This window comes from Pan troglodytes, chromosome 15, assembly GCF_028858775.2.
Source record: "Pan troglodytes isolate AG18354 chromosome 15, NHGRI_mPanTro3-v2.0_pri, whole genome shotgun sequence".
NCBI classification, from domain to species: Eukaryota; Metazoa; Chordata; class Mammalia; order Primates; family Hominidae; genus Pan; species Pan troglodytes.
This window is the reverse complement of record NC_072413.2, coordinates 90641680-90656369: the sequence shown is the minus strand read 5'-3', so window position 1 is coordinate 90656369 and position 14690 is coordinate 90641680. Positions and strand designations below refer to the sequence as shown.

Here is a 14690-nt window from a genome sequence, read left to right as displayed (position 1 = left end):
TCCATGGCGTTCTTGCTGCGCGTGAGCCCACGGGCTCCTTGCTTTACCTGGGTTATCTTGCCGACCCCTGATCATAGGCCTTGCCCCCAGTTCACAGATGAGGGTAAGAGGCTCAGAAACATGAAAGCACTCGCCCTATGTCACCGGATCGGGGAGTGAGACGCTGGGATTTGACCAGGTCGGGCTGGTTCTACAGCCTGTGTGTTTAGCCTCCGTGTTAGGCGGCCTTCCTTCATAGGAACTTGCGACACTTCCCATATTTTGGTTGCTCTCCCGGCATCAGTGAGTAGCAGGGTGGCTTGCAGCCCAGAACTCAGGATGTGGCAACAACACAACAGGCTCTTGATGTTGAAAGGAGACCTCACAAGATGGCCTGGAGCAGCCAAGCGTGTGCTCGCTCTAAGAGGTGGGCACTATCAGGGATGTAGGCATTTGCCATCTTGCTGGCTGGGGTCACCAATGCAATCAGGGTAAGCAGGTGCCTTTCCAGGACAAAGGGACTGAAGAAACAGACCGGAAGTTAACTGCGACCCACCAGCTGTGTGCACCCCTCTGAGGTGCACCCCCCAGCCCTGTCCTGGGCAGATACCCTGTGTCTGGCTGCCTGAATATCACAGCCAGTGGAGAGAGACCAGGTCTCATCACACTAACAAGCATGACAACCTTTCCTGTGACTCTTTCCAATGTGCAAAGCTCTGTGCCCATCACAGTCACCGAGGACATGGTATCCAGAGCGGCCTCTCCCAGGGCCTGGACGAGCTGCTCTTTGTGACTGCCGGGGCCCTTTGCTTTCTTGGGCAGCTCATGGCTCCTCCATGTATGCCTCACTCTCCCAGGCACCTTGCCTCGAGTACATACATGTTCTGGCCCCTGCAGTGAGTGTTTGAAGCACTGTGCCCATGTCTACCCAGGCCCCTGGAGTGAGTGTTTGAAGCACTGTGCCCATGTCTACACAGGCCCCTGGAGTGAGTGTTTGAAGCACTGTGCCCATGTCTACACAGGCCCAACAAAGTTGCCTCCTTGGGAGTTTTCCTAGCAAGGAGAAGCAGGCAGCCAGACTGATCCCAGGGTAACTGGGCAGCAGCCCCACATGTGAGCTGAGACCCCCGGTGCCCACCTCCAGACTCTTCCTGTGGGTGAAGGTGGTGTCATGGGGGTAGATAACATATAGAACTGCCCACTGGCGCCGGGACACCCCATGACTGCTCACCCAGATCACAGCTGTAGCCGCCCCCTCTGCTCCATTCTCCTCCTGGGGTCCTGGGCTGGGCATACGGCAGGCCCTTGGTGGTTCTCTGTAGAGAATCGCTTGCAACCCTTTAGCCTGGCATTCGAGTCTGCAGGACCTGGCCCCTGCACATCTTCTCTGGCATCATCTACCGAGTCTTCACTCCACTCTATCTGCCGTTCACTCCTTCCTCCACGTGCCATGCGCTGCCCCACCAGCAGGTCTTGGCTAATGCTATTCCCTCTGCATGGAATCCTTTTCCCACCCTCTCCACCTGGCTAATGCTTACTCATCCTTCAGGGCTCAGGTCAAATGCGACCTGTCTGGTAGCGCCTCCCTGATATGCTCAGGCCTTGCCCATCCTGCCTGTGTTCCTGCAGCTCTGATATGCCTGTGACAGCAGTGACCATCACTGGGACTGTAATTCTCTGTTTTTTGCCTGACTTTCCTACCAGACTCAGAGTTTCCAGAAGGCAGTCAAATCTTTCAGCTGTCTGAGTATTCCCAGCACCTGAGACAGTGCTTGGCCCAGAGCAGGGGCCCAATGTCAGCCCCTTGGCACCCATGAGTAGATTAGCTTAGCCAGAGTGGAGAGTCAGGCCTCTGAGGAAGGGGACACAGGCAAGGTTAGTTTCAATGGCAAGATGGGGACAACCTGAACCACGGGAGGATGTGTAAAGACAAGACAGTGAGAGGAGGCAGGAAGGAGGGCAGAGGAGCCCCATAAACGGATGGGCCACCAGCCGGGCAGCCTGCCACGGGACAGGATGGCTCCATTAGGCACAGAACACAAGACAACATTTCCCATTGCTCAGGTGTGGATTTTGGCAGGAACAGAGCAGACACGGGTTCAGGCAAATAGGCTCTCGGCCTGGGTACCTGGGACACAGCTTCCCTGCCCCAAGACAGGCCTGGGGTTTGCACCCTGGCAAACCCTGGCAGGGCAAAGGTCTCAAAGCCAATGTGACTCCAAGGAGTGGGGGAAGCCAGGAGCTAATGGGCTGCATCCTGGGGTCTTGGGGCCTGTTAGGGAACCACAGTGGCATTGCAGGGCTTTATGCTCCAAAAAAAAAAAAAAAAAAACAAACAAACAAAAAAAAACAAAAAAAAGGGAAATGAGTAACTTTCTCTGCAGCCTGAGAACGCCAAGGCCAGGGGAGAAACGGAACCCTGTGTCATGCAATCCTAGTGGTTTGGTTGGCAAAGCTGTGGGGTCCAGTCCCCAAAGGCACCATACTGAGCCTTGGCTCTGCTGCAGGAGTTCCCCTAAAGAAGGGCCCATCCTTGCCCTGGCCTCAGACTGAGGCCACGATTTTGCTGGCCCCAAGGCCTGTTGAGTGTTGGCTGGGGACACCTCTTGCCAGATGCCCACTCTTTCTACCCTCAGAGAACCTGGGCCACATCACAGGCTGGGCTGTAGGTCCTGAGGGCAAACTCAGACTCTACCCCTGGGGAGCTTGGGGCTGGTGGCAGGACAGGAAGGGGATGAGTAAAGGCAAAGTGTTCCAGATGCCACGGAAACACTAAAAAATCCAACAAGGCCAGTGAATAAATATTCATGTGGCATCCCAAAGACAGAGGCTGTTAAACAGTCAGTCAAAGTCAAGTTTTCAATGAATTATTAATAACTAGGAAAATGCTCATCATCTGATGTAAAGGAAAAAGCAAGTTATAAGCAAACTTGGAAGAGCCACGGAACAGATGCCTTTCCTAAACATATTTTTAAAGTATTAAACACACACACACTGTAACATGTTTGAAAACCACTGCGAGTAATCCCTATTCTCTAAATTCCTTGGACACTTATAATCAACTGCTGAATATAGTTGAGGGCTGAATTGCTCCTCCTTATGTTAGTTTTCTGGCCTTGACTAACTGGTAAGCTCTTAAAGTCCAAGATTACACCTTATATAGCCTGCACTTTCGAACGCTGGCTTTTCCAAGTCCGAATTTGGACTTTCTTACGTCGGCTCATGAAGGCACACTGTGAGCCATCACATGGCACTCGGCCTGCAAGTCAATAGCTGAGTTTCAGCAACATCATCCCTATCTCAACAGCAGGCCTGGTGCAACTCTTTGGACATTTGTTGCATTCTTCTCATAGGAAAACGAGTGGCATGCCAAACAAATAAAACTGATGACACTAATGATAAGAAACACATATGCCTCATGAACTTCCCGTAACTACAAGATCATCCAGCGGACTGGAAACCCAGTAAATCTTTAGCCTTAACTAGACATTCCTTGGCTCTGGGCTCTAGGGAAAAAACTGAAAGTCACAAATATTTTCGCACAAAATCAGAAGGCAAGAAACCAAAACTGTATTTTCAGTTGCGTCTAGGTGTATTAAGGAAAAGAAACTGGAAGGAAACACACCCCGAACTTGCAGCAGGGGTGAGATTATATGTGGTTTTCATCCTCAGGCTTTTCTGGTCTTGTCAGTTAAAAACAAACACACATGGCCGGGAGCTGTGGCTCACGCCTGTAATCCCAGCACTTTGGGAGGCCGAGGCGGGCCGGATCACCTGAGGTCAGGAGTTCAAGACCAGCCTGGTCAACATGGTGAAACTCCATCTCTACTAAAAATACAAAAATTAGTCAGGCGTGGTGGCAGGTGCCTGCAATCCCAGCTACTCTACTCCAGAGGCTGAGGCAGGAGAATCGTTTAAACCCGGGAGGCAGAGGTAGCAGTGAGCTGAGATCGTGCCACTGCACTCCAGCCTGGGCAAAAAGAGTGAGACTCCATCTCAAACAACAAACAAACAAACACAACTTGCTTGACTTTTATTATAAGACGAAAAAGTGTCATAAGAAAAAGCAGCACATGGCGGGCATGTGGAGGGCATGGTGCAGAGGGTGGGGCCCACTACCCTGCCTATCCCAATGCCAAATCCAGGCTTCCTTGGCAAAAGGGCGCCATGCTGTTTTCCACTGCAGGCACGGCAAGTGGAGGAAAGGGCCGAGGGGCGGGAAGTGGTGAGCAAGGCTGGCTGAGAATCAGGGCATAGCGCAGGCAGAGCACGGAGTTCAAACTAAGCAAGCCCTGAGTATGAATTCAGCTTTTGTTTACATCCCAAAATGAGGAAGCCCTTTAGTCGATCTCTCTTTCTCTCTCTGGATAATAGCTTTATTGAGATACCACTCCCATACCACAGAGTTCACTCATTTAAAAAACATGCCCGTGTTTTTCAGTGTATTCACTGAGTTGTGCAACTCTCACCGCAATCAATTTTAGAGCTTTTTTTTTTTTTTTTTGAGAGAGAGTCTCGTTCTGTCACCCAGGCTGGAGTGCAATGGCATGATCTTGGCTCACTGCAATCTCCACTTCCCGAGTTCAAGTGATTCTCCTGCCTCAACCTCCTGAGGTTAGGATTATAGGCATGTGACATCAAGCCCGGCTAATCTTTGAATTTTTAGTAAAGATGGGGTTTCACCATGTTGTCCAGGCTGATCTCAAACTCCTGACCTCGTGATCTGCCCGCCTTGGCCTCCCACAGTTCTGGGATTACAGGCGTGAGCCACTGCGCCCGGCCTTTAGGGCATTTTTTATCACCCCAAAAGAAAGCCCATGCCTATTTAGCAGTCACTCTCCATTCCCCTTTCTATCCAGCCCCTGGCAATCGCCAATCTGCTTTCTGTCTCTATGGATTTGCCTATTCTAGACATTTTATTCAAATGGAACTGTAGCATATGTGGTCTTTTGTATCAGCTCCCTTCACTTAGCATGTTTTCCAGGTTATTCCATGCTGCACCATGTGTCAGTCCCTGCACTTCATTCCTTTTTATAGCTGAATAAACCCTTTAGACTCCTTAACTTTCCATTTCCTTATCTGTAAAACGGGCTTTTACGTAGATAAATGAGATAATGTATGTGTGGGCATGTGGCAATGAATTTGCCTCCCATTGTCCTTTTGGTCTTCCCTGAAATGCTGACTATACAAGGTAACCCCTGGCTCACAGGGCCTCATCACTAGGCTGGCCAGGGATCATCTGGTTCTCCTTGGACAATCTGAATGAAGAACAGTGGTCAGGTGGGGCTGCGAGCTGAGTCAGAGCCCTGCTAGTCGGGGGAGCAGGGGAGTAGGAACCTGAGTCAGCAAGGAGGCCATGTGCAGGGAGCCAGGGGCTGGCACGTGTGACAGAGCAGCTGCAATGGCCCACAAAGCCCAGCTAACCCTCCATCTCCATTTCTCAGAGGGTCCCTGGCATCCTTTCTCTAAGTCTCTTTTTGATGCTAGTTTGAGTGGGTTTCACTTCTTTGCCACCAAAGTCCCTTCCTAGAACAATGTGTGACATGCCAGGCACAATGCCTGGTGTGTCAGGGCCCTTGACAAACGCTGCTCTTTCCATATTTATTATCACTATTTCACATGAAGGTTGGCAGGGCCCAAGCCTGCCCATGCCAGGGCCAAGGTCTCTGGCCTTTGATAGGATGTGCTCCTTGTGCCCTGGGTCTCCAGCCATTCAGATGACTGTAAAGTGAACCTTTCCTTGGCTCCAGGGGAAAATGATTGTGGTGAGCCTGGCTTTATGTCTTTCAGCACTCAGGGACACCAGGTCTGCACAGATCCCTTCAGCTCCTAAGCTGCAACACACTCAGCTTCCATTTAAATCCTGTTCTCTAGGAAGTAAGTGCTGATAGATGAATCTGAACTGCTGTTGGCTTCCCAAATGGAAACCTCCCTTCTCCATTTCCTCCTTATGCCTGAGATCAAACTCTCCCAGGAGAGAAGGTCTTGTCTGTGCCAGAAAGGAATGCAGTTCTTCCAGGAGGAACATCGCCTTTAAAAAAAAAAAAAAAAAAGCGTGTTCCTAGGTCTTAGGAGAAGCTGTGCTCTTGCAGGTGAGAGGAATCTGTAGGGAGTCTCCCGGCAGTTAGTCCTAGGGATGACTAAACCCCATAGCGGGGTCAAGAGGTGCAGCAATGTGTCATAGACTGAGGCCATGCATCTCACTTACTCTACCAACATGGCCTGCAAACTGGCCATTGACTGCTCGTTGCAAAAACAACAGAGAAGGTGGGGAGGTGCAGCTGAGGAGCAGTAGAAAGGCTGTCCTCAGAGGCAGAAAGCCCTCAGTGCAAATCTTGTCTGGGGCACTTTACAGGTGTGAGCCACCAGGCCCAGCCCTGATGATTTCTTCAGGGAAAAGGAAAGCATGTTTCACATAGCTGCTCAAGAACTGCTGAGGACAGAAAGCCTTTGGTGCAAATCTTGTCTGGGGCACTTTACACAAGGTTCCCAGCAGAGCTAAAACTTGATCTTCTAACTTTTTTTTTTTTTTTGAGGCAGAGTCTCAGTCTGTTGCCCACGCTGGAGTGCAGTGGGGCAATCTCAGCTCACTGCAATCTCCGCCTCCCAGGTTCAAGCAATTCTCCTGCCTCAGCCTCCAGAGTAGCTGGGATTACAGGCACATGCCATTATGCCCAGCTAATTTTTATATTTTTAGTAGAGACGAGGTTTCACCATATTGGCCAGGCTGGTCTTGAACTCCTGACTTCAGGTTATCTGCCCGCCTCGGCCTCCCAAAGTGCTGAGATTATAGGCATGAGCCACTGTGTCCAGCCAGTGTTCTATCTTTAAAATGCACAAAAATGACATAAGACAATGCCAAGTGCTCTGCAATGGTCGGTGTCATCGAACCCCTAGGGGGAGGTCATCTGCACCTTACAAAAGTGCAAATTACAAAACTGTCACCTGTCCCACATCCAAGATCCTGGGAGGGTTGGAGCCCAACAACTAACATTCTGGGAAGCAAAGTTTAATAGCAAGTTGATTCCCAAAAGCAACTGAAAACTTGCCCTTAGGGTTATAACTGGGTAAATTAGACCTAGAAGAATTTGGATAAAGAGCTAAGAGGCGGCCGGGTGTGGTGGCTCACGCCTGTAATCCCAGCACTTTGGGAGGCCGAGGTGGGTGGATCATGAGGTCAGGAGTTCAAGACCAGCCTGACCAATATGGTGAAACCCTGTCTCTACTAAAAATACAAAAATTAGCCAGGTGTGGTGGCATGCGCCTGTAGTCCCAGCTACTCGGGAGGCTGAGGCAGAAGAATCGCTTGAACCTGAGAGGTGGAGGTTGCAGTGAGCCAAGATCGCACCACTGCACTCCAGCCTGGGTGACAGAGTGAGACTCCAACTCAAAAAAAAAAAAGAGTTAAGAGGCACCATGAGACGATGGCAGGTGTGGGAGCTAAACGGCCTGGGTTCATTCAAGCTCTGCCATGTGCTGTGTGAAACTGGACATGACTTAACCTCTTGTGCCTCAGTTTCCTCTGCCATAGAAGCGGAATTATAATAATAGTACTTGCTTTATAGGATTGTTTGAAGCTGCGATGAGCCAATGGCAGCTAAAGAGGTTAGAACGCAGTCAGTGCTCATGGAGCGCTAACACCCAAGGACCAGAACTCCTCCTACTTCCTGGCCCCTGACCATGGCTGCCTGGTGGTGTCTCTTGCATTGCTGCCCCTGATGGGCCCCTCTGAGTGGTGAACAGTGTCCTGGCTTGGGAACCAAGGGGTGTCTTCTTTGATTCCAGGTCTGCCCCTCACTTCCTCTGTGATCTGGTTCTGCCCTCTGGGTCACTGTTTCTTCCATTCCATCAACACTGGTGAACAAGGCACCAATGTTCTGGGCACTGTGCTCAGCCCCATGGAGCACAGTGTCCTATGGGCCTTACGTATGGCTGAGTTTTACTAAAGACTCGTTGATGAACTGCTTTGTTCATAAATGTGACCTGGCGGCCCCAGGTTATGAGGCTCTGGGGCCTGCAGCGGCTCCTGAGCAGCTGCGTGAAACACACTCTCCCTTTCCCTGTAAGAAATTCTCAGGGCCGGGCACAGTGGCTCACACCTGTAATTCCAGCACTTTGGGAGGCCAAGGTGGGAGGATCGCTTGAGGCCAGGAGTTTGAGACCAGCCTGGGCAACATGGAGAGCCCATGTTAAAATATACGAAATTAACCAGGCATGGTGGTGTGCGCCTATAGTCCCAGCTACTCAGGAGGTGGAGGTGGGAGGATCACCTGAGCCTGGGAAGTTGGGGCTGGGGTAAGCCATGATCATGCCACTGCACTCCAACCTGGGCAACAAAGTGAGACCCTGTTTCAAAAAAAAAAGAAAGAAAGAAAAGAAAAATTCTCTGCTCCCAACGCACACTGAAAGAGGCAGGTGGCCTGGCCTCTCAGCAGCTACAGACTTGGCATGCTTGGGCTTCCTGAGGGCCAGCAAGGTGAGGCCCTAATTCTAGGTGGGCACCTGCTGATTGCCTCCTTGTAGGGCACTTGGCATCGCCCATACATGGGAAGAGCCCACTAAACGTGAGTTCTTCCTATAATTATGTGAAAGTGCTGGGGTCAGACACACCCTGCCCTCCCTCCCCTTCTTCTTTTCCTCTCCCCTCTTTACCCCTCAGGAACTCGGAAGGGTGGGGTAGGGCGTGCTTAGGGTCCGTTGTTTGGGCACAGGACAGGACCCGCGAGGGCCACACTCAAGTTCATGGTCACATTCATGCTGCTTTTCCATCCGATGAGGGACCAGGGCTGTGGTGGCTGCCAGGCCCAGCTCTCTGGCTCCCACTCAGAAGGGCCCTGGGGTAAAGCTCGGCTTCTCCCAGGACCACACCAGCCTCTCTGGTCCTGACCAGGCCCTGCTCCCTTAGACCAAACGTGGCTGGGCCTCAGGGCGTCCTGGGCAGCTGATAGAGGCGACTCTTTAGAAACTGGACAATCTCTCTATCACGTGGCTCAGCAGCCTGAGGCAGGGGTGTGGGTGGTCCCATGGAAGCTGGGACTCAGGCTGTCCCTCTGCACAGGCGGCCCCTGGGGCAGTCCTAGGGCCCCAGTTCCTAACGCCCCACCAGCTCTCCTGACCCCTCGGAGAAGACTCACCCAGACCCAGGTTGGCGATGGTCTCAAGGTCCGTGAAGCTGCTGGCCTCAAGGATGGCCTGGGGTAGCCGCAGTGTGAAGGGCAGTAAGTCTCTGTGAAGACACGAGGGGCAGAAGTCATGTCTGGGGCCACCGTGTCCATTCCCAGCCTCCACAAAGGAAGAGCCCTGGCAATCTCTGCTGGCTGCCAGGCTCTCCATACAGCCTGGAAGCTTCCCTGGAGCTGAGGGGCAGACTCTGAGGCAGAAGGAGCATCAAGTCAACTCTAGGTCCTGAGCCAGCACCAGGGACCCAGAGAGGTGGAGACCCTACTCAGGAGTGGCGGGGCGGGGTCACTGCTTCTCCTTGGTTTTCCTGGACTGCTGAGCCCAGGCCAGCTCCTCTAAAGGCATTCTTTAGGGTAAAGTGAGTGGCCCACCCCTCCCTGCCCTCTGACCCTTGCTGGTGCACACTGAGATGTGCAGTGAGCACACAGTCAGGCATCTCCCAGCAAATGCAGTCAGGCAGCCCCCGATGAACACACAGTCAGGCATCTCCCAGCAAATGCAGTCAGGCAGCCCCCGACGAACACACAGTCAGGCATCTCCCAGCAAACGCACAGTCAGGCAGCCCCTGACGAACACACAGTCAGGCATCTCCCAGCAAACACAGTCAGGCAGCCCCCGATGAACACACAGTCAGGCATCTCCCAGCAAACGCACAGTCAGGCAGCCCCTGACAAACACACAGTCAGGCAGCCTCTGACGAGCACACAGTCAGGCATCTCCCAGCAAATGCACAGTCAGGCAGCCTCTGACGAGCACACAGTCAGGCATCTCCCAGCAAACGCACAGTCAGGCAGCCCCCGACGAACACACAGTCAGGCATCTCCCAGCAAACGCACAGTCAGGCAGCCCCCGACGAACACACAGTCAGGCATCTCCCAGCAAACGCACAGTCAGGCAGCCCCCGACGAACACACAGTCAGGCATCTCCCAGCAAACGCACAGTCAGGCAGCCCCCGACGAACACACAGTCAGGCATCTCCCAGCAAACGCAGTCAGGCAGCCCCTGATGAACACACAGTCAGGCATCTCCCAGCAAACGCACAGTCAGGCAGCCTCTGACGAGCACACAGTCAGGCATCTCCCAGCAAACGCAGTCAGGCAGCCCCCGACGAACGCAGTCAGGCAGCCTCTGACGAGCACACAGTCAGGCATCTCCCAGCAAACGCACAGTCAGGCAGCCTCTGACGAGCACACAGTCAGGCATCTCCCAGCAAACGCACAGTCGGGCAGCCTCTGACGAGCACACAGTCAGGCATCTCCCAGCAAACGCACAGTCAGGCAGGTCCATCTGATGACTTTGGTCACAACAGGGAACTGTTCAGGGTTCCCTCCAGAGATCTTCCAGAAGGAGTTCGGACTAATGGGGAAACAGGGGCCCGGAAAGGAAAAGGGGTGGCCAGCCCACATGGTAGTTGAAGACACTGTGTGCTGAGGCCAGGGCTCCTGACTTTTGGCCCAGAGCTGTTTCACACGCTCAGGAAGGGGAATGTGGCACTGCCAGGGCCCCAGGATGGGTGGTCCCGATTCTGTGTTTCTTCCTAGTGTTTAAGGCCTGGGTACCCCCTTTCCAGCCATGTCTCCCGCTCCTTCCTCATTATCCCACCTGCCCTGTTCTCTGAGGCCATTTCCTCCTCTGTGAAGACAGGAATGGATGAGAGGGTGCCCAGCAGTGGTTATCAAGACCTGGCAGCCACCACTATTTTCTTCACAACCTGTTCTACCCTCCCTTGCTCACACTTCGTCCACCTTCTCCCCAAATCCTGATGCCAGTCACTGAAATCCCATCATCCATCATCTGCTGAGCCTCCCACCATGGCCTCGGCCAGAGCTACCTCCTCCCTGGGGTCTTCATGGCTTTGCTGTCTGCACCTCATCTTCCTGGTGACATGAGGCTGGGAGCCCTGGGAGCTCCTGGAACGGGTCTGGGCTGCCTTCCGGGTCTCCAAAGCCCCGCAGTGCTTAGCACTCACCACGAGGCTCCAAGGCGATTTGCTGAATGGCGCCTGCCAAACTCAGGAGCTGAACTGGAGGCATAGCAGAGCAGAGACCGCCTGGGATGGGGCTGGCCCCTGCCAGGGAACCTCTGCTCAGCGATGTTGGCTTCTGTGGCCTCCCAGGTGCCCCCATGGCCCCTTGGGAAGTGCTTCGATGGAGCTGGGACACTTGTGTTTATGGAAGAGTTGGACAGGGCAGGCTGTGGCACAGGTTCTGGGCCCTTTCTCAGGTCTCGGGAGTGGCCTTGGGCTTCTCCACTGTCAAATGGTCTGGGGACCGGCCAGCTGACGTTGGCATCTTCTGTCATTGTTGTGTGATTCTGCTGCAACCTGAGGTCTTCTGATGGCCAGACTGGATGGGCCCTCAGTGCTGCACTCCCATCTCAGGCCCTGCCCCACCACCACTAACCCCAGCTCTAATTTTGAAGGGTGGCAACATTCATCCCAAGTTGCCTCAGTTTACTTCAGTTACGTGGTGGCCTGTCAGTGGGGTTTCCAATGGTTCCTCCGTCGCCGTGTGTATCACAATAGCCAGCAGAGGCTGCTCAGCTCATCTGTGCCCACCCCCCGACTGCCAGGACAGCCTCCTGCCACCTTGTCACTTTACTCAGTCTGCTGCAGTTGCAGCTGCAGTCACACCCCAGACTCGAACCCCAGCATCCAGGGCCTCCCCTGGTCTGGCCTTGCTCTGCCTTTCCGGCTTGCACCCCCAACATCCGCCCTCCACAGTCCCTTCCCCACACTCGGGGGACTCCTGCTGGCTCCCAAATGATCACGCTTATCTTCCTCTAGTGGGTGTGCCCCACTCATTTCCCACCTCTGAGCTTACGCATAGAGGGAATAGCCCCTCATCCCCAGCACCTACGTCTACTTAGATTCTACACATCCTTCGAGGCCACACCATGGACTCTTCTTCCTCCATGACCTGGGGTGCAAGGGTCTCATGCGTCTCTGCTTCTCCACATCCCATCCAATTCACCACTGCACCTCTTCCATCCAGAGGAAAGCACACACAGGACGTGGGTGTTTGCTGAGCATCTACTATGTGTCAGGTGTGGGGCTAGGTGTTTTGGAGGCTTTAAGTGATATTCTTACTAAATCACAGGCACCTTGAGGGCAGGCATTAGTACCTCTGTTTTACAGAGGACACAGAGGCTCAGGGAGGTTAAGGGACTCACCCAAGACCCCCAGCCAGTAGTAAGTTTCTGACAGAAACACTGAAACATTTAAAAATCTATACCAATATAAAATTTGATTCTCTACAGGGCAAAACTTTCAATCAGTATCACAAACCACTTACTACATTTTTTTTAAGGAAAAGGAACTATCACTTGTTAAGCTTTATCAGTCACTCACCAAGAGCTTTCCCTGTTATCCCACTTAACCCTTGAAGCAATCCTGTGATGTAAGTGCTATTGTCAACATTTGTTAAAATGTTGGATTTTTTTTAATTAGAAAAGAAACAGATTTACTGTAGCCAAAGTCATACAATACAAAAGTGCTTAAAATGTGCAGGTCCTCCCTTCTCCAGAGGGTCCTGCTGTCTACCCCAGGGGTCCCCAACCCCTGGGCTATAGACTGGTGTTAGGCCATGGCCTGTCAGGAACCGAGCTGCACAGCAGGAGGTGAGCAGCGGGCGAGTGAGCAAAGCTTCATCTGTCTTGACAGCCGCTCCCCATCGCTCGCATACAGCCTGAGCTCCGCCTCCTGTCAGATCAGCGGCAGCATTCCATTCTCATAGAAGCGTGAACCCTGCTGTGAACTATGTGAGTGAGGGGTCTAGGTTTTGTGCTTCTTCTGAGACTCTAATGCCTGATGATCTGTCACTGTCTCCCATCACCCCCAGATGGGACCATCTAGTTGCAGGAAAACAAGCTCAGGGCTCCCATTGGTACTACATGATGGTGAGTTGCATAATTATTTCATTATATATTTCAATGTAATAGTGAAAGAAATAAGGTGCACAATAAACGTAATGCGCTTGAATCATCCCGAAACCATCCCCACCCCACCCCTGGCCCGTGGAAAAATTGTCTTCCACAAAAGTGGTCCCTGATGCCAAAAAGGTTGGGGACTGCTGGTCTACACTCTGGAGAGTAAACTTGCTGGCCCTTCTTTAATGTACACATACGTGTGCCCACGCACACACGCACATACACCATTTATTTTACTATTTTTTATATATTTTTAATTTTTTTGAAGAGACAGGGTCACATTAAATTGTCCAGGCCTGTCTTGAACTCCCAGCCTCAAGTGATCCTCCTGCCTTCTTCTCCCAAAGTGCTGGGATTACAGGCATGAGCCACCATGCCTGGCCCACATCATGTATTTTAAAAGTAAAAATGGCACTATGTTCCATCAATTGCTCTGCAGCTTGCTTTCTCTACTGAACAGTAAAGTGATCTATATAGTGAGCAAGTCCATACATGTATACTGGCTTCCTTTTCTGTGCTGCAGAGTATTCCATGGGATAACTGTCATTTATTTTATTTTATTTTTTTGAGATGGAGTCTTGCTCTGTCACCCAGGCTGGAGTACAATGACATGATCTGGGCTCACTGCAACCTCCACCTCCCAGGTCCAAGCAATTCTCCTGCCTCAGCCACCCAAGTAGCTGGGATTACAGGCGTGTGCCACCACGCCTGGCTAATTTTTGTATTTTTAGTAGAGATGGGTTTTCACCATGTTGGCCAGGCTGGTCTCAAACTCCTGACTTCAGGTGATCCACACAGTGGCCTCCCAAAGTGTTGGGATTACAGGCGTGAGCCGCTGTGCCCAGCTACTATTTTTCTTCTTTTGATGGTCATCCAAGCTTTCTTTCTTTCTCTCTCTCTTTCCCTCCCTCTCTCTTTCTTCCTGTCTTCCTCTCTCTCCTCTTTCATCAATGCTAACCATTACAGAGCTTACTAAGTGTCCAGGAGCAGTTTTAAGCACTTTACGTGTATTAGCTCTTTAAATCCTCTTATCAACTCCACAAAGCAGGTACTTTCCTTACACTCATCTCGCAGCTCCGAAGACTGGGGCACAGAGGGACTAAGTGGCTTGCCCCATCCCACAGCTTGTAAGTGACAATGCCTGCATCTGAATGGAGGGTTCAGGCTTGTAACTCCTAGACTACTTGTTTTTAGCAAAAAATTATTTCCTAATTGCCACTGGATCCAATTGTGCTGCAAAGAACGAATTGAGCACATCATCTTTCTGCCCTCAAACTAGTATTCCTTTTTTCTTTTTTGAGACAGACTCTCCCTCTATTGCCCAGGCTGGAATGCAGTGGTGTGATCTCAGCTCACTGCAACCTCCGCCTCCTGGGTTCAAGCGATTCTCCTGCCTCAGTCTCCCGAGTAGCTGGGACTACAGGTGTGCACCACCATGCCCGGCTGATTTTTGTATTTTTTAGTAGAGACGGGCTTTCTCTATGTTGGCCAGGCTGGTCTCAAACTCCTAACCTCAAGTGATCTGCCTGCCTCAGCCTCCTGAAGTGCTGGGATTACAGGTGTGAGCCGCCACGCCCAGCCTCAAGCTAGTATTTCTATTGAA

General features: G+C 52.0%; 1 protein-coding gene across 4 annotated transcripts in view; it reads right to left on the bottom strand.

The window, feature by feature from the left end:
• Positions 1-14690, bottom strand: part of RIN3 (Ras and Rab interactor 3) — a 175491-nt gene that overhangs the window by 38893 nt on the left and 121908 nt on the right. For all 4 annotated transcript variants that reach the window (XM_063793863.1, XM_063793864.1, XM_016926624.4 and 1 more), the window contains exon 5: positions 9114-9205. In XM_063793863.1, the coding sequence (XP_063649933.1) occupies positions 9114-9205 (92 nt within the window). The remainder of the gene's footprint in view (positions 1-9113; positions 9206-14690) is intronic.